The 27,477-nt window shown below is 61.4% G+C and overlaps 4 protein-coding genes across 12 annotated transcripts in view; 3 read left to right on the forward strand and 1 right to left on the reverse strand.

Moving 5' to 3' along the window:
- Positions 1-9,699, forward strand: part of SLC38A10 (solute carrier family 38 member 10) — a 29,592-nt gene extending 19,893 nt beyond the window's left edge. For both annotated transcript variants that reach the window (XM_071573607.1, XM_071573608.1), the window contains exons 12-16: positions 4,177-4,341; positions 4,632-5,105; positions 5,635-5,730; positions 6,331-6,507; positions 6,785-9,699. In XM_071573607.1, the coding sequence (XP_071429708.1) occupies positions 4,177-4,341; positions 4,632-5,105; positions 5,635-5,730; positions 6,331-6,507; positions 6,785-7,959 (2,087 nt within the window). In that variant the 3' untranslated portion in view covers positions 7,960-9,699. The remainder of the gene's footprint in view (positions 1-4,176; positions 4,342-4,631; positions 5,106-5,634; positions 5,731-6,330; positions 6,508-6,784) is intronic.
- Positions 9,652-10,197, reverse strand: NDUFAF8 (NADH:ubiquinone oxidoreductase complex assembly factor 8). Its single transcript, XM_071573609.1, has 3 exons — positions 10,084-10,197; positions 9,887-9,997; positions 9,652-9,819 (listed from the first exon to the last, which is right to left on the reverse strand). The coding sequence occupies exons 1-3, from the start codon at positions 10,162-10,164 to the stop codon at positions 9,799-9,801; spliced, it is 213 nt and encodes a 70-aa protein (XP_071429710.1). The 5' UTR covers positions 10,165-10,197; the 3' UTR covers positions 9,652-9,798.
- A 285-nt stretch (positions 10,198-10,482) lies between these two features.
- Positions 10,483-14,395, forward strand: TEPSIN (TEPSIN adaptor related protein complex 4 accessory protein). Of its 3 annotated transcripts, none has more exons than XM_071573466.1 (13): positions 10,483-10,548; positions 10,745-10,817; positions 11,029-11,120; positions 11,228-11,321; positions 11,437-11,504; positions 11,588-11,666; positions 11,744-11,815; positions 12,049-12,246; positions 12,328-12,499; positions 12,771-12,887; positions 13,021-13,099; positions 13,178-13,312; positions 13,581-14,395. In XM_071573466.1, the coding sequence occupies exons 1-13, from the start codon at positions 10,507-10,509 to the stop codon at positions 14,043-14,045; spliced, it is 1,686 nt and encodes a 561-aa protein (XP_071429567.1). In that variant the 5' UTR covers positions 10,483-10,506; the 3' UTR covers positions 14,046-14,395. The 3 variants fall into 3 exon arrangements, with proteins under 3 accessions (XP_071429567.1, XP_071429568.1, XP_071429569.1); XM_071573467.1 differs by having other exon boundaries at positions 12,774-12,887; XM_071573468.1 differs by having other exon boundaries at positions 11,261-11,321.
- Positions 14,396-14,747: 352 nt separating this feature from the next.
- On the forward strand, positions 14,748-27,424 carry CEP131 (centrosomal protein 131). Of its 6 annotated transcripts, none has more exons than XM_071573818.1 (27): positions 14,779-14,903; positions 16,359-16,548; positions 17,244-17,329; positions 17,737-17,851; positions 17,950-18,068; positions 18,174-18,287; positions 18,382-18,552; positions 18,874-18,991; positions 19,654-19,770; positions 20,421-20,589; positions 20,709-20,812; positions 20,940-21,122; positions 21,439-21,633; positions 21,739-21,876; positions 22,253-22,378; positions 22,458-22,574; positions 23,778-23,807; positions 24,261-24,363; positions 24,623-24,824; positions 25,046-25,153; positions 25,262-25,379; positions 25,540-25,614; positions 25,690-25,832; positions 26,094-26,271; positions 26,395-26,537; positions 27,026-27,086; positions 27,162-27,424. In XM_071573818.1, exons 1-27 carry the CDS (start codon positions 14,791-14,793, stop codon positions 27,228-27,230), a joined length of 3,405 nt encoding a protein of 1,134 aa, XP_071429919.1. In that variant the 5' UTR covers positions 14,779-14,790; the 3' UTR covers positions 27,231-27,424. The 6 variants fall into 6 exon arrangements, with proteins under 6 accessions (XP_071429921.1, XP_071429918.1, XP_071429919.1 ...); XM_071573819.1 differs by having other exon boundaries at positions 21,442-21,633; XM_071573820.1 differs by lacking the exon at positions 14,779-14,903 and adding an exon at positions 14,748-14,770 and having other exon boundaries at positions 26,094-26,537.
- The last annotated feature ends 53 nt before the right edge of the window (positions 27,425-27,477 follow it).

Raw genomic sequence — 27,477 nt, forward strand, 5'->3', positions numbered from 1 at the left:
GTGCCCCTTCCCCAGGGCCCAGGATGCCTCGTGCCCCTTCCCAGCGCCACCCCATCCAAGGCAAACCTTGGGGCTTTTCCCCAGCACTGCCTTCCCCGCCTGCCTCTCGCCTGTCAGCGTGTGAGAGGAGTTTTATTGGCCTCTTTGATGTTGTGGAGCCCAGAACTGGAGAGACTTTCATTAAAGCCCTGCCCCGTGGGCCCAGGGATTATGAATATTAGAACATTGGCCTTTTATGTGAACACGTATTGACCAGCGGCCTCGGCATCGTGTTTTTCCTAACGACACCCAAGTGCCCATTACAGCCCCAGCCTGTGGTGCTGGAGGTTTTACTGTCAGCAGCTCTTCAGGAAAGGGATAAAACCCCTTCCAGCCCCGTCCTGCCATGGCTGCGCCTCTGTTAAAAGGTTGCTAAGCTGCCTCTGAAAGCTCAGGAAGGCAATTATCCATTAAAAAAAAAAAAGCTAATTAGGCAATTTCTCTCCCTATTTAAAGCACCCTCGAGGGTCTCAGGGGGGGATTAAGATTTTGTAATATTTTTCAGCTCCTTACTTGATCGTTGCTGCTTCATCTTCTCCCTGCCGTTGTGCAATGTTGGGTAACAAAGCCCTGATGGAGGCTCCTTGTGCAAGTACCCTTTCCCCAGCGTGCCGGGCACCCTGCTCCGGCCATGCCGGTGTCCTGCAGGATGGGGCGGGCTGTGGGATGTGGATTTGGGGTGAACTGGGGGCTGTGGTTTTGGCTTGGCTGCTGGTGCAATGCTGAGGGCTCCTCCACCCCTGCATCCCTGGGTTTGCCCACAAAAAACCAACCTGGCCGACCCAGGCTGAGTCTCCTCCGGCATTCCCGGCTGGAGCAGCCCCAGAGGTGTGTGGAACGTGGATCCTGCAGCCTGGGAGCTGCAGGAACAGCTTGGCTGCACGGCGGCTCTCCCTGGTGCTTTGTACGAGAGAGCTTTTAATAGTGCCTGTGACACAGAAAAGGAACCAGCAGCCTCTGGTAATTTGGGTTGGTTTTTACTGCTGGTGCGTCAGGAGACAACTGTGAACTAATTTCAGGGATGCCATTCCATAACCTTGTGAAATCTGTACCCGTCTGGGGGAGGGAGGGCTCCTGGAGGCGCAGCTGGGCCGGGGCTCCCCAGGGAGGGCCTGTCCCTGCCCTGCTCCGGGCGCTCGGCACGTCCGAGGGCAGCGTTTGCCCCCGTCCCTCTGCCCTGCTTGTTCTGCTGCGTTTTCCTTGGCGTGAGCTCCTGGATCTTGCTCCATAGCACTGCAGTAAAGGAATTCGAGTGGGTCTGGAGCTGGGTTGGCACAAGCAGGTCCTGAACCCTGTGGCCCTGGGCTGATGCTCTGGAGTGAGTGGTGTGTCCTCGAGCATCATGTGCTGTGCCTCAGGCTCCTCCGCTGGCCTGGCCAAGTCCCCCTGGATTGAGGGGAGCACAGCAGGGCCAATCCTGCTGCCTCTGCCCAGGGCAGGGGCTGTGGACACACATTGCAGCTCTGGCTGTTGCTGCAGCGGACAAGAGGCTGAAATAAACGCCTGAGGAGGGATTTAGTGCCTGCCTGGGACCATTGCTGCGATCTGAACCACGAGCAGAGGGAGAAGGGAAGCTTTTAGGTTGCTAATCATGAAATTTTATGGCAGCCTGGAGAGGCTGTTGGCAAACCACAACACACCCAGACACGCACACACACAAATCAGCTGCAGGACGCCCCGGCTTCCCCTCGCGTGAGCGCAGCTGCCGGAGAGCCGGGGGGTCGGAGCGAAGCCTCGCGGTGCTGCCTCACACCCCGGCCTCTCCTTGGGAGCCAAGAGGCTTTTACAGCCTCTCAGCCCTTCCCTGTAAAGTCCAAGGCCCCTCATAAAACATGACGAGGCACAGTGTTACTGGAAGATGCTCCGGAGGGACCGGGAGAGCGATGAGACAGGCAGAGCCGTTATTGCACATCCCGAGCAAAACTGTTCCCTGCAAACCACCCGGAGCCCTGGATGGATTTCCAGGCAGCCTGAGAGGTCGTTAATTCACGCCCTGATGATGAACTTAATTTTGTTTCCCGCTGAGCAAATGACGGCTTAGAGGCATCTTGGCCTTATTGCAGCGTGGAGACTTTTGGGTTTGTGTTTTGTTTGTGTTTTGGGCTTTTCCTGCATTGTTTGCAGAGCAGGGAACGTGCCTCTGCTTGATTTATGGTGGAAGCTGCCAGGGACACTCTCGGAGCCGAGCGGGGCCTCCCCTGGCCCCTCGGGCTGCCCTGGGCCCACGGGGGTTCACCTACTGCGGGGTCCTCTGGGCAGGGGAGTGTTGGGATTAACTCCTCTGTTTCCTGCTTGTATGAAAAACTTCCTGCCTTCTTCCTTCTTATTTCCTCCCTTTTTATTTTCCCCTCCTTCCTGTGTTTTCCCCCCTTGAACACCATCTCTCTGCCTCGGCTCATCATTCCCATCTGCCATGGGAATGGCCGTGTCCGTGTTGGGTTTCTCTGGATCTTCTGGACCTCTCCAACTGGAGCCATCTCCCGCCTCCATGAACTAATTAATGACAAACCTCCCTCCAACAGAGTAAATAGTTTCTTGCATTGAGGCCAGGGCTGAGCTGGGAACATCCGCAGCCGAGCCGAGCGCTCCCTCCCCGGCCTCGGCCTCCGGCTTCCCAGGGCCCCCGGCCAGGGCTGGGCACCGGTTCCTGCAGCCCAGTTTTTCCTCAAAAGGAGGAGTGTCCTGCTCTGACTTGCTGAACCCTGGGAAGTCCCTCAATGGAAGGGGGACCCTTGGGTACTAGCCTTGAATTTCTCAGAAAATCCAAGCCCTTTTCCCCTCCCACCATCATTCCCGAAGCAAAGGAACGTGGAGAGCCAGCCAGCCCCACGCACATCCCTCGGCTGGGTGTGGAGCTCTGGGATGGAGGCCGGGTTTCTGGAGAAGCTCAGGGTCCTTCTGGCATGGATCCCTCTGGGCCAGGAGTTTGTACTTAATTTGGGGGGAATTTTTGTTGTTTCCCCTCCCCGACTCGGGCAAGGCCCACGCAGCTGAGGTTGTGGCAATCCCATCTTTCCCATGAGTTCATCTTGTAATAAATCGCACCAGCCCTGCGGAGGGGGAGGAGAAAATGGAAAGATGTTTATAGAATTAATTCCCCAAAGGAAATCACATGGGGGAGGGCGAAGGGGGGAAGAGTTGGGAATTTTTTTTTGTTACAGAAGATAACTTTTTTTTTTTAAAAACTTTGTTGGATGGAAAAAACTCTGCAGAACCACTTTAGTGCTGGGAAACAATTTGATTTCCTCCTCAGCTGCTCTCTGAAGGAAGAGTTCACTCCCTGTGTGGGTTTTCTGCCATGCTGGGGGTGGAAAGGACCCTTCCCATCCCATCGGGTGTGTCACGGATTCCATGTGGAATACACTGGTCACACCAGCGCTGAACCCAGTAACTGGTTTGACTGGGATGTGTCTTCCCATCTCTTTGAAGGAGAAAAGGGGGAGCCCCCATTTCCCTCTGGAGTTTCCCCTAATTAATGCCTGTTTAATCCCTCCTCAAAACTTTTGCGGGAAAAGGAAAAAACCTCCCTCCAACCCCTCCTTTGAGGGACATCCAAAGGGCTGCAGGAATGCTCGGGCACTAAAAAAGGGACAAAAATCAAAACGAGGGAGAAAAATCAAAGTAAAGGAGGTTTTAAGGCACTTTGCAGAAAACAGCAGTGGGGGGGGGGCCTGGGGCTGGCCCCCAGCTTGGGTTCTCCCGGTGCTGGGGGTCTGAGGCTGGATCCCGACTCAGGGTCTGGTGTTGGGGGCAGTCCAAAGCTGGATCGAGCTCGGTCTGTCCCGGTGCCGGGGTCCAGGGCAGGGAGCCGGGGGGATGCTACCATCTGGTGGCACCGGCTCGCAGCGGCAGCCGCTCCCTCCCGGCTCCATCCCGGCTCTCTCCCAGCTCTATCCCGCCTCCCTCCCAGCTCCATCCCGGCTCCCTCCTGGTTCCCTCCCGGCTCCATCCTGGACACAATTCCCTGCCAGCAGCTCCATAAAAACCCACGGCAGGGAAAACAACCAGCTCCCTCCCTAGCTCCCCTGCACTAAGGCTGGAGGAAAACCAGCGGTTGGACTGGATGGGGTGAAGGGGTTGGGACAGACAGTTCCTGGGATCCCACACCTCATCCCTGTCCCCATCCCGTGTTTGCAGAGCAGAACCCGGCGGTGGAGGAGCCTGAGGATGACCGGGATAAACCCAAGCTGCTGGAGAAGGAGATGGAGCAGCCACAGATCAAGGTGCCCATGCAGGTGCCCAAAAGGGAGGAACAGAGAGGAAAAGCAGAGGAGAAAGTGCAGCTGGACCGTCCTGATCAAGGTAGGGGGGAGCCTGGGAAAGGGAGCTGGCCTGGGAGCTGAGGGTGTGCTTTGGGACTATTTCAGATACAGATTCTGTCTCTGCTCGTCACCTTCCACCCTTCACCCCACATTCATGGTGCACTTCAGGGGCTGAAGGTGATTTAGTGTTTGATGCTCTGGAGGCTCACTGGGAATGTGGCCTCTGGACAGGGAGGAACAACAGGAATGAACAAGGACAGAAGGGAGCTGGGTGTTGAGGGAACCTGGTGCCTTTTGCTCTGCAGCCCCTAACCCTGCCTGTCCCCCCAGGAATTGCCCTGCCCGTGGGGGAAGCTCATCGCCACGAGCCACCAGTCCCACACGACGAGGTGGTCGTGGACATGGGGCGGGAGCGGGAGGAATCCAACGAGAACAAGGCTGTTCCCAAGGGAGCCAACGGGCGCCTGCTGGAGGAGCCAGCCAGGCTGAACCCCCAGGAGGAAGCACTGGACCCCAAACCAGGGAAGGAAGCGATTGCTGAGAACCAGCAGCAGGGAGGGACCGCTGGGCCTGTCCAGAATCCAGAGAAGGTCATGGATGTGGTGGTGCAGCGGGATGTGAGGGATGGGAGACCACCCTATAAGGAGCTGGAGCCAGGGAAAGCAGGGCTGGAAGGCAAGGAACAGGCTGCTGTGCTGGATGGTGACACTGCTGAGGCTGTGGGTGACCGGGATAAGTCCCAGCTCCAGCTCCCCAGGAGAGCAGAGGAGGCCGGGAAGTCCATGGAGAAGGAAGCAGAGCCTGGTAAGCTCCTTCACCTGAGCAGGCTCCTCTGGACCTGTTATTCCCCTGGAGATGGGGCAATTTGGTCATTCCCACCTCCATCCCAGTGTTTTCCTTTTAATTCCACAACATGAGCACGTGAGCGTGCACAGCCCCTCCGGCAGCTGCTGTGGGAAAGGAGGAATCTGGTGGCTTTGACAGCTACTGTAAGAGCTGTCAAACAGTTGTTCGCTCCCCGCCGAAATGTCAGGTGCCGTGCTGTTCCTGCACGCTCCCAAATCACCGGGGACACGGAGCCGGGAGATCTTGACAGGGAACACATTGCCAAGTGCCCGTCTAAAAGCCAGTTAGAGCTGTTCTTGCATGTTAATTGGCCGAGGTAGTTAGTGCTGGCTCGCTGCCACCAGCCATGAGGTTGTTAAATATTGGGTTTATTACTTCCCTCGCAGCCACCGCGCTGGATCCGAACAGAGCTGGGCGGGCGGGGAGGGACACAGAGGCATTTTGGGGAACATCTGCACTAACAGCAAAGCTCTGCCATCCTTTGCAGGTGAAAAGCAGGAGCTGCCCCTTCCAGACAGAGCAGATCTGCTGGAGAACCGGAACACTGAGGAGAAACAGGAGAACGTGGAGAGCAAGCTGGGGGGTGAGTGTGTGGGGAGCAGATCCCTCTCTGTGGGCAGATGGTGCCTTGAGGCCACAGTCACTACCACGATGGCAGCAGGTGGTGCCCATCCTGCCTCTGGCACACCTGGCAGGGCCACTTGGGGACCTGAGCCATGCTGCACCTGAGCCCCACTGCTCCCTGCTGTTGGAGCCCTGGAAAGAGGGAGACAGGAGTGAAACCACCCAGCAGCATGGTGGGGTGGGGGTGGGCATCACCCTACAGCCTCTTGGTGTGGGCAGGGGCACGTGGGGAGACCTGGGCATGTCCCTGTGCCTGGGACTGGGGCAAAGCCTTGCTGCTCCTCCCCTGGAGCCTCAGAGCAGGTGCAGCAAACCCTTCCTCAGGCTGAGCTCCTCCCCTCAACCTCTGCCTGGCACGGGAGGTTGGAGTCTGAGCTCAGACTTGTGTGCTCATTCTCATCCCACCCTGCTCCAGCTTTCTTCCCTCCCTCCTGGCATACAGGCAGGGTTTGTGGAGTTGGATCTTCCTGCAAGGAGAGCCCCCACAGCCTATGGAGTGATTTCTGAGGGCTTTGGGTCACGGAGGTTTTATTTCCTTTCTCTTTTTCCCCTTTTCCAGAAGCAGGGCCGGCAAAACTGCTGGACCACAATGTGCTGCTGCAGGTGATCAAGGAGCAGCAGGTGCAGCAGAAGCAGCTCCTGGACCAGCAGGCAAAGCTGCTGGCAGTGATCGAGGAGCAGCACAAGGAGATCCACCAGCAGCGGCAGGAGGAGGGGGCAGAGGGGCCAAAGCCAGGTAAGGACACTGCCAGGGAGCAGGACCCCTCCACAGGGTGCTCACTGCTCAGAGCAGCTTGAAAATCAAGCTGAGAGAGATCCGAGTCCCTTTTGCACTGCAAAGCCATTCCTGGCCTCCAAGGTATCCCTGAGCACAGGGATAACACCCCAGGGCACTCCTTGTCCTCGCACATGGTCGTGGGTGGTGTGGCCTCATCTCCTGTTGTGCAGAATGTGGTGGCAGGAGCAGGGAATCTCCTAAGAAAACCCCTTTCTGTGTTGGTTTTACCCTGCAGTGGAAGCACAGCCAGATCCCGCCGTGCCCCTCTCCAGGAGCAGGGAGGATGAGGGCCTGGGAGCCAAGGGAGACACGGCCGGGAAGGCGCCGAGCAAGGAACTGCCGGAGCAGCCGGAGCAGCGCCCGGGCCGGCAGCCCCCCGGGGCCACCGAGCAGCACAGGGACACTGCAGGGAGGCTGCAAGAGCCGGGGCACAGGCGGGACATTCCTGGGGCTCCTCCCAAGGAGCGGCAGGTGCTGCTGCAGGAGAATGTCAGAGCTGGTAAGAGTCCCGTGGAGAACCGGGATCCCATCCATGGGGATGCCCAGCGCGTTCCAGCAGCCAAAAACCACCTGGAGAAGAAGCCCTTGGCGGAGGATTTGGGAGGAGATCGTGAAGCCAAAGCTGGAAGAGAAGTCCACGAGAAGAAGAATTTCCTGAACGCTGTGGAAGCAGTTACAGCTCCCATCCAAAGAGAACAGCCGGGGGCTGCCAAAGTTCAGGGAGTAGCAGGAAAGAATTTGGAAAGAGACTCAGGAACAGACCTTAAAGCCAAAGTTATGAGTCAGGTGGAGCCCAAGGACCTGGCAGTGGCGCCGGACTCTTCCAGTAAAAGGAATGTGGCAGCGAGGGAGCAGCACCCCCGGGAGCAGCGGAGAGGGGCGGAGGCTGAGGGAGCGGCGGGCGCAGTCGGGCGGCAGCGGGACCGGCCTGGCCACGGGCACGGCAAGGAGGAGGATCCCCGGGAGGAGCCGCGGGGTCGGCAGCAGGGACGCGGGGCCGGGGGGCCCTCCAACTCCAACGGCGCCGACAGGAAACCCGGCCCCGAGGATGCTCCGGCCCCGAAGGCTGAGGATGGAGCGGCCGCTCACCGGGATCCGCAGCCGGAGCACGACGTCAAACCCAACCGCGACCTGAAGCTGCAGGGGGGCCTGGACCTGCGTCGGAGAAGACGGGACCTGCTGCCTCCCGACCAGGAGGAGGAGGAGGAGGAGGAGGAGGAGGAAGAGGAGGAGGAGGCGGCTGCACAGGGGGCAGGCGGGGTCCTGATCGGCCTGAACCCCCTTCCCGACGTGAAGGTGAACGACCTGCGGAGCGCGCTGGAGGCGCGGCTGAGCCAGGTGGCTGAGGGTGCCCAGCACGTGGTGCGCAGCCGCCACATCCAGCAGGTGACACAGGACAGGGGCCCGTGACGGGGCCGCGCGGCTCCGCAGGGCAGGCTCCTACTCTCCCCTGGGCTCTGGGTCACTGCTCAGGCACGGGGAGGGCTGAGCCAGCAGCACTTTGCTGGATGCAGCACTGGGATCCACAGGATCAACTTGGATCCGTGAGCACCATCCCGGGGGATTCCATGGTGGCACCCTCAGCATGTGCCCATGGGCAGCCAAGGAGATGGTGACACTGGAAGCGACATTCCTGTTGCCCTGTTGCCCCTGCCTTCCAGAGCTGCCACCCACCTCAACTCCCTACCAGGCTGCCGCTCCAAGGAGCTTTCCCAGCATCTCATTCATATCAAATTGCCTTCTCCAGCCATCTCCCAGCTCCCCTCAGAACCGGGAAGGGGCTGTGCTGAGTGGACCCAGGATCCACACCTCGGGAAGGGCTTTATCCCGGAGCAGCTGAGAGCTGAGGATCAGTGGAGCCCACAGTGCCAGTGCTGGATCGGGAGCAGAGCCTCGTGTGTTCAGAGACAGTGGTGGTTTGGGAACCTCATTTAGTAGAAATGCTGCCTTAACCGGGCACAACTCCTGCCGTTGTGCTGCCTCTCCCAGGGATGGGATTCCTTGGCCACACACTGGAGTCACACGGAGCTCTGCTCCCGCTGCCCTCCCTGGCTGCTCTCCCTGTTCTCCAGCTCCACTTCCCCTCTCCAAAGTGCATTAAGAAGCTCAACTCTCCTTTGTCCCTTCCCAACCCAGCTTGGTTTTTCTGCTGGAGATGATTAATTTGGGAACAAGCCGGGCAGATCCAGGGCTCGGCTCACGCACACCTACCTCTGCCCGTGTTCCATGTGCTCCTCCCAGGCCCCCTGCCCTGTTCTGCATCCAGAGATCCCCGCTCCAGCCCTGGAAATCTGTTTGATGAGTGAGGAAAGGAAGAGCTTCCCTGAGAGCCCTGGGCAGTTTCAGGCTCCCGGGGATTCACCCCTCGGGTTTTTGTGGTTTTACATCCTGACCTGTGAATGTACAGAATCTGATCCCAAAGCTCTCCCTAGACCAGCTGAGCATTCCCAGCCTGGAGCCCTCAGACCTCATCACTGTGGTGGGTTTTATATCCCTCTCTCCAAGTGTCTTTGGGGACCTCGAGTCCGTGGCCAGTGGGACCCTGTGGAGCTGGGATGAGATGGGACCATCCCTGCCTGGTGCTCCCGGGATGTCACAACCCAGAGCCACAGGGCAGTGGCCTTGGGAGTCCTTTGGGAAGCCCCCCTGAAATGCTATGGCCTTAAACCCTGAGGATCCCCCCACATCCCAACAAGCTTCTCCATTATCGCTGTCGTCAAGCACAAGCACCAGGAGCCCCCAAGCTCTGAGGGCAGGGGTGGGTTCTGGGGACATGGATCCAGGCAGGGATGGGCTCTGGAGCATCCTGGGGACACACATCTGGGCTGTGTCCCTGTGGCACTCACCAGCTCTCCAGAAGGGAGAGGGAGCCGGATCCGGGTCAGCTGCCGGGTCAGACCCGCCCGTTTGTTGTTCTCCGTGTGAACACAAAGGACCAAAGATGCTCCCGCCATTCCCCTTGCTGGGCATGGCGTGGGCAGCCCGAGCTGGGCCGGGAGCCGCCTCCTCCCACCGGGAACAGCTCCCCGGGCGGTGGAGCGCGGGGAGGGAGAGCCCGCAGTGCGGCTGAGCCCATCAATAAAATAAGCTGAAGCATTTTGATCTGAATTACTTTTTTTTTTTTTAATAAATATAGATCTGTGACCCTCACCCAGCCCAGGGCTGCTCCTTCTCTGGGCCGGGGAGTGGGGTGGCTGTTCCGTCAGTTGAGGACAAACCGGTGGCTCGGAGGTGGGAGCAGCTCTGGGGTCACTTCGGTGTCGCCTTCGCCTGCAAAGAGCCGCGGTCAGGGCAGGCCAAGGGATGGGACGGGGCAGGGACCGGGGCCGGCACGTACCGCCTGGGCGAAGCATTCCCGCAGCGCCCGGAACTCCTCCAGGCACGTGTCCCGCCGCAGCTCCGCCGGCCCGGCCGCCGCCGCCGCCACGCACCGCCCGTAGGCCGCGGCCTGCGGGAACCACAGCGGACGGGAGCGGGGGCCGCCGGGACCTCCCGACCCAGGCGCAGCCCCCCGGTGCCCCCTCCCGGCCCCACCTGGTCCCCGCACGCCGCCAGCGCCGCCGGGAAGCGCCGCAACCGCGCCCGCGCCCGCAGCCACACACCGTGGCCCGACATGGCCTGCCCGCATGGGCGCCGCCATGACAGGCCGCTCGCTATTGGCCGCCCGGCCTGCCCGTCACGGCGCCGCGCGCTTCTATTGGGCCGCAGCAAACGCACACCTCCCCTCCTGATTGGTCACTCGGCGCGGGTGGTTTTGATTGGCGGAGATGCCCGTTGTTTACGTCCCGTCTCCCGCTGGCGTCAATCCCGCCCGCCCCTTCCGCATGAAGCGCGGCGTTTTCCCTCGCTGATTGGTCGAGGTGCAGCTCTTCTCCCTCTCATTGGTGTGTATGAACTTCCTGGAGGCGGGGCCGTGACGCCGCCGCTTGGCCGGGCAGGCCCGGTGCGGGCAGTGTCATGGCGGCGCCGCTGCGGGACCGGCTGAGTTTCCTGAGCCGGGTACGGGAAGGGGTATTTGGGGAGCGGGGGGAGCTGCCTGGAGCATGGCGTCACTCCACACACGTGACGTCATCGCCGTACACACCCTGCCTCGCTTCTACATCGCCCTCACACAGCCCTGGCGGGGCCGGGCCTACCCCGGCGCCTCAGCCGGGGCCAGGGTCGGTCCCTCTCACGTCGCCCCCTCCTTCCGCAGCTGCCGGTGCTGCTGCGGGGCACGGCCGACGACGACACCCCCTGCCCCGGATACCTGTTCGAGGAGATCGCCAGTATCCTTCGGGGGTCGGGCAGGGAGGGGGGACATGGGGAGCCCCGGGGCTATCCCGGGCCGGGGTGGGGGATCACGGGAGGCCTGCGGGGCTGGGTGGGCGCTGGCCGGGGTCCTGACGGGGAGGGGGAGGCAGATTCGTGGCGTCCCTGGGGGCCTGCCGGTGCCCCCTGGTCCCGGCTGGGGCCGCAGGATCCCTAACCCCGCCCCAGAGATCTCGCACGAGTCCCCCGGGAGCAGCCAGTGCCTGCTGGAGCATCTCCTGACGCGGCTGCAGAGCAGCTCCTGCCACGTCAAGCTGAAGGTGGGTCCGTGCCAGGGACACCGGGGGCGGATGGGCCGGACCCCCGACCCCCCCACCCCCGCTAGGGGCTGAGGGGCACCCCTGACCCCGCCCCACCCCCGAGCCAGGTGCTGAAGATCCTGCTGCACACCTGCACCCAGGGCTCGCCACAGTTCGTGCTGCAGCTGAAGCGGAACGCGAGTTTCATCCGGGAAGCAGCGGGTACGGAATGGGCGGGTGCGGGGTGGGGTCTGCAGGGCCAGGGGGGCTCCTGCTGTGCCAGGGGCAGAGCCTGCCCTGCCTGGCAGCACCCCCATCTTCCCACGTGTGCCCACAGTGTTCTCCGGGCCCCCAGACCCCCTGCACGGCCACAGCCTGAACCAGAAGGTGCGGGCGGCAGCACAGGTGGGTACAGCCCCCAGATCCTGCCCTGGGGGTCCCCAAGGGTCCCAGCGCTGCCCACACTCCCCTGTCTCCCAATCCCACAGGATCTGGCCAGTCTTCTCTTCTCAGATGCACCGCTGCCACAGCCCCTGGCACTGCCTGCCCGGCCCCCAGCACCCGCCGGTGAGTGCAGCCCCAAACCCGGGAGGAGCAGCAGCTCAGGGGGCCCTGAGTGCTGAGCATTCCCTGTGTGTTCCCAGGGATGGGCTCCAGCCCCAGTCCCTGTGGGGCCCTGCAGGGATTCGGCTTCAGCAGTGACAGGAGCGGCTCTGGTGAGTCGTGGCTGGGCCCTCACCGGGTCCTGCCCTGCCAGGAGCTGTGACAGGGCCCTGGGTGGCACTTCGTGCCCCATCCCCAGCGCTCCCAGGGTTTCCTAAACCCCCTTTCCCTGCCTGGCACCTGTGCTGGGGTGATGCCCCATCCCACTGTGGTCCCTGGTCCCTGGTGGGTGCCCAGGGCCGGGCTGGGCTCCCGGGGCTCTCTCACCCTCCCGCCGTCCCCACAGCTTCCCCCGGCGAGGCCCTGCTGAGCAGCCTGCAGCGAGCGGCTGAGGCCGTGGCACAGGCCGTGCTCCCGGTGCCAGGGACGCCCCGGCGGCCTCGGGGGCACCTCCCCGAGGACACCTACGAGCCGGTGCGAGCGCCGTGCCCTGCTGGCAGCACAGCCCCGCCGCCAGCACACCCTGCCACGCGGGCAGCCCAAGGTGAGTCCTGCTGGGGCGGCCGGGGGTCCCCACCCGTGTGGGTGGGTGTGGGACACCAGCTGAGCGTCGCTGTGCCCGCAGTGAGCCACCAGCCGGGGCTGGCCGGGGGTGGCTGGGAGGAGGCCGACAGCGGGCACAGCTCCCGGGAGTCCTCGCAGGGCCATGAGCGCAGCCGCGCCTCGGACTCAGGCAGCAAATCCGGCAGTGACAGCCGCTCCGGGGCCAGCCGGGAGCTGAGCCACGGAGCCGAGAGGTGAGAGGGGCCCCGAGGGCTGCCCTGGCCCTGGAACTGGCCTGGAGAGCACCCCCTGCCCCTGGCACTGCCCTCGTTTCCCATGCCATTCATCTGGAGTGCCCTGATGCTGCTGGCAGAGTTCCTCCTGGGGGGTTTGTCCTCCCAGCCGTGAGTGGGCAGAGCTGTCTGGGGTGGGGGGAGTGTCCCTGCCCCCTGGGGGTGCTGGATCTGTGCCAGACCCCAGGAGAGGGGAGCAGGTGTCCCCTGTGCCCACCAGGCGTGTCCCCAGCAGGGTGGACGCTGACAGCCCCGGTGACTGCCGGCGGGAGGTGAGCCTGGTGTCGGGGCTGACGCGCGGGGCCAGGGTCTTCCTCACCAGGGAGGAAGCTCAGCACTTCCTCAAGGAGTACGTGTCACAGGCGGGTACTCCCTGGGTGCTTCTGGGGGCATCCTGAGTCCTTCCTGCCCCCTGACTGCCCGGGCCTTGACCCCCAGGGTCAAGGGGGCATTGGGCATCCTTGACCTCCTTCCCTGTCCAGGTGTGGGCTCCTGAACTGTGAGGTGGTGCTGGAGCTGCTGGGCCGGGCTCTGGAGGATCCCAGTGACAGCGTCCGCATGGTGAGTATGGGGTGTACCCGCTGGGGGCCTGGGGGGTTTGGGGGCTGCCCAGCTCAGCCACACTCCGCTTTCCCATAGAGATCCATGTCCGCCCTCTCCACCCTCGGCTGCTCCGACCTGCTGTCCCCAGAGCAGATCTTTGCTGTGACCCGACAGCACCTGCAGCAGCTCAGTCAAGGCAGCCCCGGGCCTGTGGCCAACCGAGCAACCAAGGTGACTCTGGGAGTGTTCCTGTGTCCAGTCCGAGGGTGGGGGATTCCCAGGACTGGCTTCCCAGTCCCTGCAGACACACAGCTCTTGGGAATGGCTCCATGCACGTCCCAGAGTGGTGGAATTGGCTGCCTGTCCCAGGGGCAGGGAGCCTGGGCAGGGTGGTGTTCCCTCTGTGAGGGGACACTGGGGACAGTCCCTCTGCCTGGCACAGGTGCCAGGCTCTCTCCCCGTGCTGCTCTCACTGTGGCCTCTCCCGCTCCTCCCGCAGATGCTGCGGCAGTTCGAGGCGCTGTGCCAGGCCCAGCCCCTGCCCAAGGCCCCGTGCCCACCCCCGGCTCCCCCAGTGGGCTCAGCCAGGGACCTGCTCATGGACATCCCGGCGCTGGCTGGCGAGAGCGTCCTGGCCCCCCTGAGCCCAGCCCCAACCCCCGCGGTGCCCGGCCAGGAGCCGGGGGTGGCAGCAGAGCCCCCCGGGGCTGCGGTGCCAGCGTGGCCCTGCCAGCAGGATGGGGGCATCGGGCCGGGGGGGCACACAGCGGGCCCCGGGCTGGCCCTGTTTGCCGGCATGGAGCTGGTGGCCCGTCCCGGGGCTGTGCTCCGGCTGGAATCGCCGCCAGCAGAGCCACAGGTGCTGCCCCAGCACCGGGACACGGGGATGGACACAGAGACAGACACAGGGACAGACACAGAGGGGCCCCGGCAGCCATCGGCCTTCGCCTTCCTCAATGTGTAGCTGCTGTGGGGTCCCAGGGGCTGCGGGGGCTGTGCCCCCTCCCTGCGGGGCCTGTGCTGTCCTGGTCCCTCAGGGTGACACGGGGCTTCCACCAGGTGACAACGGCCCTGTCGGTGTCCCTGCTGTTCCAGGGGCCTGGCCATGGCACACCTCATTCCTCTGGGCTGGAGTGGGGTCTGGGGAGCCCAGTGCCCCCTGGGGCTGAGCTGGGGGTGCTCTGGGGACCCTGGCACAGCCATGGGGTGCTCCTGCCTGGCCCCAGCTCCAGCCCGGGCTCTGTGGGTTCAAGGTGGGAGAAGGTGCTGTCCCTGTGGGACTGGGACCCACCAATAAACCCCCACTCGAGTCTGGGAACGTGTGACTTCTTCCTGCGCCACTGCTGGAGCCCTGCCCGTGGCTCCTCCCTCCCCAATGGCTCTTCTTGCCCCACAGCCCCTCAGTGACTCCATTTCCTTCCCCAGTAGCCCCAATTTCCCCACCCTGTAACCCCATTACTCTCCCTCCGCCCACGTGGATGTAGCCCCGCCCCAGAGCCCCGCCCCTCTCTTTAGCCCCGCCCTTCCCTCATCTCATTGGCTTCATCCAGCCAAGATCCGCCCCTCTCCTCCTTCCCGCCCCCTTCCCCTCCTCAGCCAATCCTGTTTCTCTGCCCGCCTCGCCCTGCCTCCCTATTGGCCGCTGTCGGCAGGCCCCGCCCCGTGGGCGTGGCGGGAGCGCGGCCGTAGGTGAGGGGCTGGGGGCGTTAATGGCGGCCGAGGGGCCCGGGGGCGGCCGGGGCAGGGGCGCGGCTCCGGGGCAGGCGCTCGACCCGGCCCCGACCCCCGCCATCGGCCCCGGCGGGGGCTCGTCCGCGTGGGGGTGCGTGGAGCCCGTCACCGTGGGCATGTGGGGCTGGGGGGCTTGAGCGCTTGGACAAGGGGGCTTTGGGGGCGTGGATGGGCCTGGGGTGGGGGTCTGGGAGTCGGGGGGGCTTGGGGTCTGGGGACCTGGAATTTGGGGGTCTTGTGGGGATTTAGGGTTTGGGCCTGGGTGTTCTGGGATCCTGGGAAGAGGTCTGGGCATTGGGAGTCTCGGGGGGTCCGGACACCTCAGGGATCCTGCTGGGTCTGGGCAATGGAGGCCTGGGGTCGGATTTGGGACGTGGGCTGGGGTTCTGGGGTGTCCTGGGCCTTGGGAGTGGGGGATCTGGGGAGGGATCAACGTTTTGGGAGCTTAGAGCCCTGGGCTTGGGGCCAGGGTGATGCCGACAGGAGCAGGGATGCAGGAGCTGAGGGACCAGGACTTGCAGCGGGTCCTGAGGGGCTGGGGGCCATGTGGGGCCTGGGATTCTGAGCCTGGAGGGTTTGGGGGTCTGGGCTGGGGACCCGGGGGCTCTGGTGGCTGGGCTGGGCCTGGACTCTGGGCCTGAGCACGGTTTTCCTGCTGTGGGCCCGGCGGTTTCCATGAGAGCCGTTTGTTTCCCGGTGTTGTGGAGCCCGAGGCATTGCCAAGGGCTGCGGTGGAGCCCTGGGGGAAGCCAGGCCTGCAGGGAAGGGGTTTAGAGTCTGGGGACAGTCTGGGTAATAAATATAAAGAAATAAAGTGATGTGGTGTTTGCCTGGAACAGGGACAGCCTCTGGCCCAGTGCTGAGGGAATGTGGAGGGGAAAAGGGGGGGATGTGCTGCCCCCGAGCTGGGAGTGGGCTCAGCCCTCCCTGTGCCTCCCAAGAGGGCACAGCCACTTCTGTTAGTTCAGTTGGTTAAAACTTGGCTGCAATAATGCCAAGGCCATGGGTTCAATCCCCTGTGTGAGCCATTGGCTTAAGAGTTGGACTCGATGATCCTTGTGGGTCCCTTCCAAGTCAGGATAGTTTGGGATTCTGTGGTTCTGTGAAGGGCTGTTTGACAGGGATTGGGAACACTTGGTGTGGGGACAGTCCCTGGGAGTTGCCCAAGTGGTTCTTCAATGTGTCTGCCTGGTGCAGGTTGAGCTGAGCCTGCTGTGTGATGCTGTGGCACCCACGGGCAGTGTGGGATGAGGGAGCCCAGGGTGGGGAGAGCGGCTTTTCTCCCCTCCCGTGCTCCTGGGCTGGGATCCCGGCCCATAAACGGGTCAGCAGGACATGGCACAGCCACAGGGTTGGGTGAAGGCATTGAGGAGTTCACCTGGCGCCTGTGCCGGGGTTGTTTGGCAGTGGAATGCGGGGGAAGGTGCCTTGTCCCGCGTGGAAGCGGTTCCAGCCGTGTGTGCTGCTGTTTGCCCAGCTGCTGATGGGCCCGAGCCTGGGTGCCCTGGGCGCCCTGTGCCCTCACCGCTCTGCTCTGTGCTTCCAGGGCCCCTCCGTTGTGCTGCAGCATGAAGAGCACCCGCAGCTGCTGCTCCGTGCAGGGCCCCGGGGCCGGCCTGGTGCTGACGGGGCTCCCCGCGCCGCTGTCCCGCCGCCCCGGCAGCGCCTCGCCCGCCAGGCTCGTGGCGCGCTCCGTGTCCGTCACCACCGACGGCAAACCCAAGAGGAACGCCCTGGTGAGCCCGGGGCCTTCGCCCCTCCGTGCCAGGGGCAGGGAGAGCGTGCCTGGGTGTGGGGTGGCCCCGTGCACCCCACTTCCCTCCCGGTGTGCTTCCTCTGGCTCTGCTCCAGCACCGCCCTCAGCATTGCTGCCCGTGGGTCTGCTCAGTGCTTTACCATGTGCAGAAAAGCATCTAGGGAGCATTGGGCTCCCCTGTTTTCCCTTCCTCGCCCTTCACCTCCCTGCACCAGTTTCCATCTGGAAACTCCTAATTTCCTGCTGTCTCCTGCTGGGATTTCAGGCCCACCCTGCCCCTTGCTGAGCACCCTCTGTTCCTGCCATGCCAGGGTCTCACTGAGCGGGGGTTCCACACAGGGAATGAGCCCCAGGTACTTGCTGGGCTCTATCAGGATCCAGCAGTGAGGAGTCTGTGCTCTGTGCTGAGTAATCCCTTGGCAGCATTCCCGTGCCCTCATTCCTGGAGCCTGTGCTGAGGAACGTGTTCCTGCTGGCTCAGCAGCACCGGAGCGAGGTGTCATTGCCTGCTCCTCAAGGAGAGCTTGGCAGCCCTGGGATAGTGGGAACTCTGTGTCTGGGCTGTGTGAGGGGGGTGAGGGGAACACCAGGGCTCTTTTGGCTGCCTGACCTGCCAGGCATCCTGCCTGTGTTCCTGCTGGGCATGGCTGCTGGAATGATCCCTCTCCTCCGCAGGAAGATGCGGGATCGCGGGCGATGAACAACCTGCGGAGGTCCAACAGCACCACCCAGGTGAACCAGCGGGTGAACAGTGCACACAGGTATGGCCCCAGCCAGGGGGTGTATTTCTGTGGTTGCCCCAAAACCCACTCCATTTAATTCCAAGAGACAGGAGTGTTCTGTCCCTCATGGACCATCCAGGCTGTGCCTGGATTGTGTGAGGAGATGAAAGTTCTCCCTCTGTCCCCAGTGCCCTCTGAATGGGGATTTTCCATTCTCCTGTTGGCTTGTGCCCGTCCCTCTCACCACACACCACCCTGGAACCCAAAGCTCTGTGCAAAAATGAGCCATTCATAGATTTTTTTGGCTATGTAAGGATTCTCCAGCCCTTTTCTCATGTCACACTGGAGTGTATATGAGTGTTGTGCATGGTCAGTGTGTCCTGTGGCTGTGAGTTATCCCAGGCCCCCTGTTCTCTCCTCTCTGCCTTCCCTGGGTCTGGCTAAAGCTCGGAGCAGACAGGAGATTTCCTGGCCTTCTTTGAGAGCAGTTCAGGAGGAAGAAAGAAACTGGCAACTCTGAGCAAAACCTCCCCAGAAAAGAAAACCACATGGAACATCCTGGTGAGGGCAGTGGGCTGGGTTGGCTCTGTACTCCTGAGGGTGTTTAAGGCAGTGGGTTCAATGCTTGTTGGTACTTCTTCCTGCTGACTCCATGGCAGGATGACCAGCCCCGAGCATTCCCAGGCCCCTCTGGCTCCCACGGCCTCGAGCCACCCGTGGGCATGAGGAGGAAGGAGGCCACTGTGCTCCTGGCTGCCAACTTCACCGCCAACAACAGGTAGGAGAGGGGGTGCTGGGGCAGGGGGTGGGAGGAACTGCACTGGGAGAACACCTGGAGAGGGAGAGGGGGCTGGTCCTGATGTTCCTCTTCTCTCCACACAAGGAGCAACAAGGGTGCAATGGGAAACTGCGTCACCACCATGGTGCACAACAACTACTCCACTGCCGAGAAGGGCCCTGCACCCAAGAGCTCCAACCAGGCTCCCAGTTCCCTCAAGTGAGTGTAGTGGGGTCCTGGCTCAGTGGGCAGGCTGGGGTCATGTGTCCATGTGGCACAGGATGGGGCTGAGTGGCTTCATCTTCTGTCCCAGCAACGTTGTGAAAGCGACCTCGAACGAGGATGGGGAAGGTGGTGGCAGCAGCTTTGTAAAGTCTCAGAAGAATTTCTCCAGCAACAACATCATGACCCGCAACAACAATAGCAGCAGCAGCAGCAGCAGCACTCCCAGGAGGAGGGAGGTGACTGAGGAGGAGGCTGAGAGGTGAGGGAAGAGGAAGGAGGACAGTGCCAGGCAGTGTGAGGAGCTCCAGGGGAGCTTGTTCTTTTCCTCTGAGGCTTCAGATTGGGGAAGGGCCAATTCACCCTCTTTGTGACATGGCTCTGTTCTTTAGGGTGTCTTCAAAGGCACAAGTTCCTCCCATCCCAAAAGTCAATCTGGGAAAGGCCTCGTTGATTTGGGGAGTGGAGGAACAGAAGTCCCAGTGCTGTGGACAAGCCACCTTTTCTCTGCTGTGGCTGGAGGGGTCAGTGCTGCCCGAGGAGGCTCTGGGGCTGTGCTGACCCTCCCTCCCTGTCCCAACAGGTTCATCCAGCAGGTGAACCTGGCTGCAGTCACCATCCAGCGCTGGTACCGCCGGCACTCGCAGCGGCACAGGACGGCAGCGGCAGCTCTGGGGCGCCTGATGGCCGCCAAAAGGGAGGTTGGTCCTGTCCTGGTGCCTTCCAAAAGGGAGGTCGGTCCTGTCCTCTGCCCTGTAGTCCAGACCCTCCAGACACCTGTGTCCTGCTCACCATGTCAGGGGGGGATTTGGGTCCCTTTAGTCACCAGATCAGAGCTGTGGGAGCGGAGGGGGGCTTTGCATCCAGCTTTGCATCCCTCTAGCCCCTCATGGTCCAGAGAGCTGGGGAGCAGGCAGATGCTGACAGTAGCAGCACAAATCTCCCTGAATTCCGATGATCTGGACCAGGGATGCCCCATCTTGGCTCATCTTATTGAATCCCTAATGAGGTGGCTCATTAGACTGACACAGCACTGCAGCTATTTGTGTTTCTTTGTTCAATTATTTATCCCAATAACGAAAAGCGCCATCGCTCTGGCGTGTGAGAGTCTATTTTTAAGCCTCATCTCCTCAGTGGTTGCAGCCCCAGATGATATAATAATAATAATTGCATTGAGGCTCTAAAAAAATTGAGCTGCTCCAAAGTGGAGCTGTTCTGAGGGATCCTCCACCTGCACAGAGGGGAGGTTGGGAGGATGGAAACCTGGATCTTGGGCGACCTCAGGTGTGAGTGACTCCTCCCCTCTCTCAGTGGTGAGTGGTGGAGAGCATTCTGTAACATTTCTGACCCTCCTCTCTGTAAGGAAAGGCAGCAGCAGATGGAGGAGGGGAATATCCTGGATTTGCAGGAGAGGAAGGATGAGGAACGGCGGAAGATCCGAGAGGAGAAGGCGCGCCTGGCCCGGCGTGCGGCCATCCAGGTGGGGACAGGACGAGCCTGGCATGGCCTGTGTGACACCCATTTGTTGGCAACATCTGCCAAGGCAGCAAGAGGCCTCTGTGCATCCCCAGGACCTTGGCATGAGGCAGGATCAGAGCCAGCCTTGGAAATGGAGTGCTCCCTCCGGACATGGAGGTGCCATAGAGCGGTTTCCTGCTGTGCTCCTGCCAAGCCTTGGCAGCTCATTCTGAGCTTGCAAAGACAGTGCTGGATTCCATCTAGTTTTCAGGAGAATGGTGACCACGTTCAGATAGGGACACTCCAAACTCCTTGGAATGGCCAAAGATGTGCATGTCTTGGGAACAGGACCCTCCTCAGGTGCAAGGTCCCTCTGGGGGTGGGCTGAGCGCTGCTTTGTGCCCCTTGGCAGGAAGCAACACGTCATTGTCACCCTGTTCTTGCAGCTGGTGGTGCAGATGCGGCTGGCACAGGCCACAGGAGCTGGCAGTAGAGCTGGAGATGTTTTAAACCCCAAATTCTCTTTGCCTTAATTGGAATTGTGTTCCATTGGGGGGGGTTTGAGGGAGACAGCAGTGAGCAGCTCAAGAATGACAAAACACTGCCACAGCCTTGCAAACACTTGTGCCTTCCCAAAACTTCAGGACACCCATGGCTCCTTTGTCCCCGCAGGAGCTGCACCAGAAAAGGGCCCAAAAGGCCTTGGAGACGAAGCGATTGGCAGAAGAAGAGCTGGTGGTGAAGGAGAGCAAGAGGGTGCCCAGGAAGAAGGCTGGTGCCAAACCTGCCTCGGCCAGGAACGGCAGCCCAGCCGGCAGCCTCACCAAAGCCAACAATACCGGTGAGTGCCCCGGCACATCCCCAGAGCTCTGGGATGGGGCACAGGGAGCTGTTTGCTCCGGGGAGCTGCTTCCACGGGGCTGGGTGTGGCGAGTGCCTGAGAACAGTCTGGTCCTGCAGAGGCCAATTCCCCTCCGGCAGCTGCGGAGCCAGAAGGAATCGGCATCGCAGCTCTCGGCTCTGTGCCCTCGCAGGAGGACCCTGGGGCAGAGGACAAGCTGCAGGTGGGTCTGGCTGTGCCCCCTGGGGCTGCTGGCACCAGCTGCTCTGCCAGGGTGGCTTTGGAGCCTTCGCTGGCTTCTGTGGAGACCCAGAAAACCCTCTTACTGCAAGGTATATCTTCTCCCATAGGATGTGAGCTCCAGAGAGACAGGTAATGAGGACCTGGAGACAGCAGTGACTGCTGGCAGCAGGGCTGCGTCCAAGGTCACGCTCAACGAGCTGCTGGATACGCTCCGGCTACTGGAGGAGGAGCCAGAGCTGCTGTCCCCACCCAAGCTCCTCAAGAAGGACAGACATGCCTGGACAGACAGGGTGAGCTGAGGGAAGAGAGTGGTGTGTCCAGCCTTGGACAAGAACAGCTGCCTGATGAGAAACAGCAGGGTCACTGCCAGGGAAGGTGGTGGGGGAGCTTAAAAGGGCTGATGGAGGAATTTGGAGGTGGAGGTGTGAGTCTGGAGGTGGAGGATTTGTTTGATGCAGCCAGGGCTGTGATGGGAGTGGGGTTAGCTGAGGATGAGGCTGGTTCCTGGGATGCAGTGGGAGGACTGGGTTCCAGTGATGGAGAAGAGCTAGCACCTCTTCTCCCAAGCGTTCCCCTGGGTGCTCATTCACCATGGTGAATTCCCAGCAGGAGCCCAGTTCCAATTCCCTGACTGCTGATAACTTGGAGAAGTTTGGGAAGCTGAACCACTCACCGGGGGTCCCTGAGGATGGGGCCCTGCTCTCAGAGGCCAAACTCCAAAGCATCATCAGTTTCCTGGATGAGATGGAGAGGTCAGAGCAGGAGAGGCCCAGATCAGCTGCCTCGGCCACACAGCGGGAGGTGAGTCCACCTGTGTTAGAGAGGTGGTGTGGGACTCTGGTGGGAATCATCCCCCACCTCCAGGTAGTTCACCACCTCTTAATCATGTTTTTTCTGCTGTGGCAGAGTTTCCTCTTGGAAGAGGAGCTGGCTCATGTGGAGCAGGTGTCAGCTGTTGCCACGGAGGTGACAAGCTCCATGATGAGGCTGAAGCTGGAAGTGGAGGAGAAGAAGCGAGCCATCAGTCTGCTGCAGACAGCCCTGGTGTGTCAGCCTGCCGGGCAGCCAGGGCCAGGAGCCTCACACAGGGTTCCTGGGGCTGGGGCTTTGAAGCACTTGAACAGGGCTCTGGGCAGGACTGTCCCTTGATTTCATAGAATCATGGAATCGTTTGAGTTGGAAGGGACCTTAAGGATCTTCTAGTCAGGACCTGGACTGAACTCCCATCTCCTCTGTCCCACAAGGGTCTGGCTGTTCCTGCTGATAGGGGTGGGAGCACCAGGGGTTTGTTTGCCTGTGTTCCTTCTTGTCCTTGCCCATCAGTGCCTCTATCTAGCAGTTACTCCCTGTACATGCTCTGGCAATGGAGTAACTCTTCCCTCTAATGTCTCATGGCTTTTTCCTCCCTGCACCCCCCCAGGCCCAGCAGCGGGAACTGACTGACCGCCACGTCAAACAGACCGAGCAGGAGCTCAGCCACCAACTCAGGCTGCAGAGGGAGCAGTATGAGGCAGCTATCCAGAGGCACCTGGCCTTCATCGACCAGGTAATGCCTCAGCCTGGCTTCTGGAGGTGGAGGCTGAGGAGGCTGCACCTGCCTGATGCTGTGTCCTCACCCTGCCCAGCTCCTGGATGACAAGAAGGTGCTCAGTGAGAAGTGTGAGGCCGTGGTGGTGGAGCTGAAACAAGTGGACCACAAGTATGGCCAGAAGATCAGCCAGATGCAGGAGCAGCATGAGCTGGTGAGGGCACAGGGAAGGTGGGGGGACGTGTGTGTGTCCTGGTGCTGTGGCAGAGCTGATTGGTTTGACTCTGATGGGGACTCTGCCCAGAGCAGTTTAGTCACTGTCACCTTGGTGGGGCCTGGTCACTTCAAGGAGCACCTTCCCTATGCACAAAAGGTCCCTGTCACCACAGAGCTTTGTCCTGGTTCCCCAAGAGGCTCCTGTCCTCTGCTGCCAGGAGTGTATGGCACTGACCAAGGGGACAGCATTAGCTCCCAGGCTTTGCTTGGAGAGACCCTTCCCACACATCTGGCACAGGTTGACCAGAGCAGCTGTGACTGTCCCATCCCTGGAAGTGTCCAAGGGCAGGTTGGACAGGGCTTGGAGCAACCTGGGGTAGTGGAAGGTGTCCCTGCCCACGGCAGGGGGTAGAACAAGATGATCTTTAAGGTCTATTCCAACCCAGTCCACTCTGTGATTCCATGATCCTGCTGTGGGCAGAGCTCTCCCAGAGTGACCAGTGCATTGTGCTTTGGCTGTGTAAGAATTCTCCAGCCCTTTTTGGTGAAAACCAGCATGGGCACAAACCCAATGCCATGGAAGAATTTGTACCTATATCCTCTGGAGCTGGGTGCCTTCCAACCTCTTTGCAGGGTCAGGGCTGCTCTTGGAGCTGCATGGAATAGGATTAGAGTGGAACCTGAGTTGTGTGAGCAACAATGACAGACCTGGGTGTGTTTCTCTGGGCTGTTGCCCTACCCAGCACCCACACATACGAGGCAGGGCTGTTCCCCAGTGAGGATGTGCTGCTGCTCCTGTGCATGGGAGTGTGCACAGAGCTCCTCCCACCAGTGGAGATGGCTTGGCTCACCCTGGCAGGAGGGCAGCACCACTGGGCTCATCCCAGCTCTGCCATCCCAGTCGCTGCTTGCCCTTGGCCTTGGAGCTGAGCTCATGCCTGCCCAGACCATGGGCGTCCCTGGTCTCCAGAGCAGGTGCTGCCCACAGCACACTCCCAGCAGGGTTGGCTCTGCCCCATTCCTGGCAGTGCTGTCAAGCCCTCAGCATGTCCCTGTCCCTGCCCACTGGGCTGTGCCTCCCCTCACCCCCACAGAGCCCTGCCCACCTCTACCCTGTCCATGGATCCCACAGAACTGTGTGGGTTTCCCTCTCCCCCACGATTCCCCTTCTCTCTCCATCCCCTCCTTTCTTTCTCCCCAGGTCTGGCGCACTTTGGGCCCCTTTTGTGAGGTAAATGTGGTCTTTGCTCTATTCTGTGCCTTGCCCTCTGCTCTCATGCCCTGACCTGCTCCAGCCCTGCTCCAACCCTTGCCAGAGGGTCTTTCATGGCAGGGAGAGGGAAGGCTGGAGAGGAAAGCACCGTGACACAGGGACAGATGGGCTGCCCTGCATGCAGAGACCCTTGTCAGGCCCAAGTGGTCTCATGTCTTGGCCAGTGAGCACTTTCCCAAGGGTTTTACTCTTCCCACCATCCCACTGGAGAGAGGAGAATGCACTGGGGGAGTGTGTGGCTGGTTCTCTGGCTTGGGTGAACACGCCTGGCTGGGTCTGTGTGAGTTGTCCATGACAGCTCTGACCCTCTGCTCTTCCCTACAGCTTCCTTCCCAGCAGTCCAGCTTCCAGGCTTTTGGGGGTTTTCTCTCACAGCTTCTCACTGAAGTTTTCCTGTTTACTTCTAAACAGGAGATTAAGAAACTGAAGGAGCTGATGAGTGCAACAGAGAAAGTCCGACGGGAGAAGTGGATTGAAGAGAAAACCAAAAAGATAAAAGAAATCACTGTGAAAGGTATGGGCAGGTTCCCTCAGCAGTGGCTGGAGCTGGGATGGTGCTGGGGTCAGGTCTGGGCTGGTCCAGGAATGAGTTCCTCAGTGTGGGCAGTCTCTGCTCCCTGGTTTTTGGTGGAGCAGATGCCAGAGGGCAAGAGCTCCCCCTCCATCCCCACCCCCTTTGCCGAGTCGATGTGTCTGCAGCCCCTGCACCAGCCAGCCAGGGGTGCCAGGGCTGGGATCCAGGCTGAGCCTGACTGTCCTTCCCGCTGTGCCAGGACTGGAGCCAGAGATCCAGAAGCTGATGGCCAAGCACCGCGAGGACATCCGGAAGCTGAAGCTGCTGCACGAGGCGGAGCTGCTGCAGTCGGACGCGCGGGCGGCGCAGCGCTACGGGCAGCAGGCGGAGCAGCTGCGGGGGCTCCTGCAGCGTGAGAGTGACGAGCTCAGCCAGCGCGAGCGGGAGCGCGCCCGGCAGCGGTGGGTGGGCTCGCAGCTCCAGGGGGTGGCCAGCACCAATCTGGTGTGTTCCCAGTATTTGCAACTCCATGGGAGCAGCCCTTTCCCACCAGCCCAAGGTGGGAGATGCCACTGAGCCAGGAGCATCCTCCAGTGTCGTGGAGGGGGGTTGTGGGATGGAGCAGGGTGGAGAGGCGGCCCAGTGCCCAGTGGCACATCCTGGAGGTGTCTGTGCCCCACAGGTGTGAGCAACAGCTGGAGCAGGAGGAGCAGGCCCTGGAGCAGCAGCGGCGCCGACTCTACGCTGAGGTGGCCGAGGAGAAGGAGAGGCTGAGCCAGCAAGCGGCCAGGTGAGCAGACTGGGGGCTCAGGGCTGGGGACATCCCCAGAGCCTGGGTCAGATTCCTGTGGGAAGGGGGTCAGTGCTGGTGTGGACACTGGGAGCTGTGTCTGTGCAGGCAGCGTGCGGAGGTGGAGGAGCTGCGTCGGCAGCTGGAGGCCAACAGCTCAGCCCTCACCCGGGCACTGCGGGAGGAGAACGCCAAGGACAGGGAGGAGCAGGAGAGGCGGCACCAGGTCTGGTTTCTCTTCACCTCTGGGCTCTCTTCACTTCTGTGGCTGGTTTTGGGTCCTGGTACCGCTGAGCCCCATCCCCTGTGTGTATTGGTACTATGGGGCTGCTCCCAGCTAGTGTGGGATGCTGCCAGGGCTGAGCTGTTTTCTTGTCTTCTTACAGGCAGAACTGAAGGTGCTGAAGGACCAGCTGGAGATGGAGAAGCAGGCCTGGGAGGCCAACTACATGAAGAAGGAGGTAGCTGTCCTCCAAAGAAGCCACTCAGTGGGCTCTGAGAGGGTTTGAGGCCATGTTTGCCATCTCTGTCCCCAGGAAGCCTGGCTGCTCTCCCGGGAGCGGGAGCTGCGGGAGGAGATGAGGAAGGAGAGGGACAAGGAGATCGAGCTGGTGATCCAGCGTCTGGAGGCCGACACGTCCTTGGCCAAGGAGGAGTGTGAGAGGGCAGCGGAGAACAGGTGAGGGGGAGAGGGAGGAGGGAGGTCTCAGGTCCTCAGGGCACTGGTCCCCTTTCCCTGTCCTCTGTACATCTCTCCAGTGATCTCTGGGTCAACTGCAGAGAAAGGAGTGGATTTGCAGGGATGAAGTTTGCACCTTTTCTGAGGAAACAGCCCTGGATCTCCCATGGGGCAGATCCCTCCATGCCACTGTGCCCTGGTCCCTCCTGTGGCACGAAGAGCTCTGGGATGATCCAGACTGCCTCTCCTTCCTCCCGATAGGATCAAGAGGATCCGAGACAAGTACGAGGTGGAGCTGCAGGAGCTGGAGCGGTCCGAGCGGAAGCTGCAGGAGCGCTGCAATGAGCTGAAGGGACGGCTGGCAGAGCTGGAAGGGGACAGCATCCGTCTGCAGGGCCTGCTGAAGCACAAGGAGCAGGAGGTCGAGGAGATCCGGAAGGTGGGCAAGGGTCAGGACCAGGGCCCTGCCTGGCTCCATACCCCACCATTGTCCTGTGCCTGGATGCAGGTGCAGGACCAGCTGGCCCAGGAGTGCAGTGGACTGATTGAGGTGATCTGGCAGGAATTGATGGACAAGCTGGTGGGGATGGAGGAGGAGAACTCGCAGCTGAAGGCAGAGATGGCGGAGCTGAGGACCCGGCAGCGCCTGGAGCTGGAACGGCTGGTGCGGGATAAGGACCGGGAGCTGGAGGAGGTTCACCGGAGGTGAGGAGCCTGCACGGTGCAGGAGTGGGGCTGAGGCCAGGGCAGCCCAGCTCCACCTGCATCCCTCCCTGTCAGCAGCCCTGGCCAGGACCACTGGCAGCTCCTGAGCGCTGTACAAGATACCTGTAGTTGCAGACACCTTTTTTCCCCAGTGGGGCCAGGGAACCAACTCTTCCAGGGCAGCCTGGACAGGGTCAGGGCACAGCCACTGAGGCTGAGGGCAGCTGGGACATCTCCAAAATTCTAATAATTAATAAAGCCTTAGGAAGCTAATATCCACTTACTCCCGTTGACAACTCAATCCATACTACATAGCCCTCACAGGGGAATAAAGGTCTGCAGGGGTGTGAGGACACCTCGAGCCCAGAGCACCCGGCTTTGCCTGCAGTGGAGGGGAGCTGAGCTCCCCAGGGCTGAAATCACACCGGTGCCGGTGTTTGGGGCTTGGCTCAGGGCCGGGGTCCTCATGCCCCCTGTATCCATGTCAGGGTGAAGTCAGCGGTGCTGAGGAAGGAGGAGAGCGTGAGCAGCCTGCGGAAGCAGTACGAGGTGAGTGGGGCAGCCCTGGCGCCGCCCCCGTGTGGCTCTGCGGGCACTGCGAGCTCCCGGTGTGCTCCCCCGCAGGCGGCCGTGCAGAGAGCCAACCTGCTGGAATCCCTCCTGGAGCAGCAGCGGCAGCTGGCCACGGAGTGACCAACCTGTCGGGCCTGGAGCAGGGCCAGGGTGCTCCAGGGGACTGCGGGGGGCTGGGGACAGGCTCAAGCTCTTCCCTCCCTCAGCCCTCCTTATCCACAGCCTGGTCCTGGTGCTGTGGCCATGCTGGGACACTTGGTGGCCTTTAGATGTTCAGGAGTTTTGTTCCGACAATAAATCTGTGCTGGTTTCTACAGCTGTTTCTGTAACTCTGTCAGTGCCAAGGCACAAATGGCTTTTCTCTAAA

The sequence above is a fragment of the Pithys albifrons genome, chromosome 19 (genome assembly GCF_047495875.1).
Source record: "Pithys albifrons albifrons isolate INPA30051 chromosome 19, PitAlb_v1, whole genome shotgun sequence".
Lineage (NCBI taxonomy): Eukaryota > Metazoa > Chordata > Aves > Passeriformes > Thamnophilidae > Pithys > Pithys albifrons.

Excerpts from the sequence above, each read along its gene's own strand:
- NDUFAF8 (XM_071573609.1), bottom strand. The coding sequence starts at position 10,164 with ATGTCGGGCCACGGTGTGTGGCTGCGGGCGCGGGCGCGGTTGCGGCGC. Across the intron at positions 9,998-10,083 it reads TGGCGGCGTGCGGGGACCAG|GCCGCGGCCTACGGGCGGTG; the intron begins GTGGGGCCGGGA and ends TGGTTCCCGCAG. Across the intron at positions 9,820-9,886 it reads GGGAATGCTTCGCCCAGGCG|GCGAAGGCGACACCGAAGTG; the intron begins GTACGTGCCGGC and ends GGCTCTTTGCAG.
- TEPSIN (XM_071573466.1), top strand. The coding sequence starts at position 10,507 with ATGGCGGCGCCGCTGCGGGACCGGCTGAGTTTCCTGAGCCGG. Across the intron at positions 11,322-11,436 it reads TTTCATCCGGGAAGCAGCGG|TGTTCTCCGGGCCCCCAGAC; the intron begins GTACGGAATGGG and ends GTGTGCCCACAG. Across the intron at positions 12,500-12,770 it reads CTGAGCCACGGAGCCGAGAG|CAGGGTGGACGCTGACAGCC; the intron begins GTGAGAGGGGCC and ends GCGTGTCCCCAG.
- CEP131 (XM_071573817.1), top strand. The coding sequence starts at position 14,791 with ATGGCGGCCGAGGGGCCCGGGGGCGGCCGGGGCAGGGGCGCGGCTCCG. Across the intron at positions 20,813-20,939 it reads GGGCAGAGGACAAGCTGCAG|GATGTGAGCTCCAGAGAGAC; the intron begins GTGGGTCTGGCT and ends CTTCTCCCATAG. Across the intron at positions 23,808-24,260 it reads CTTTGGGCCCCTTTTGTGAG|GAGATTAAGAAACTGAAGGA; the intron begins GTAAATGTGGTC and ends ACTTCTAAACAG.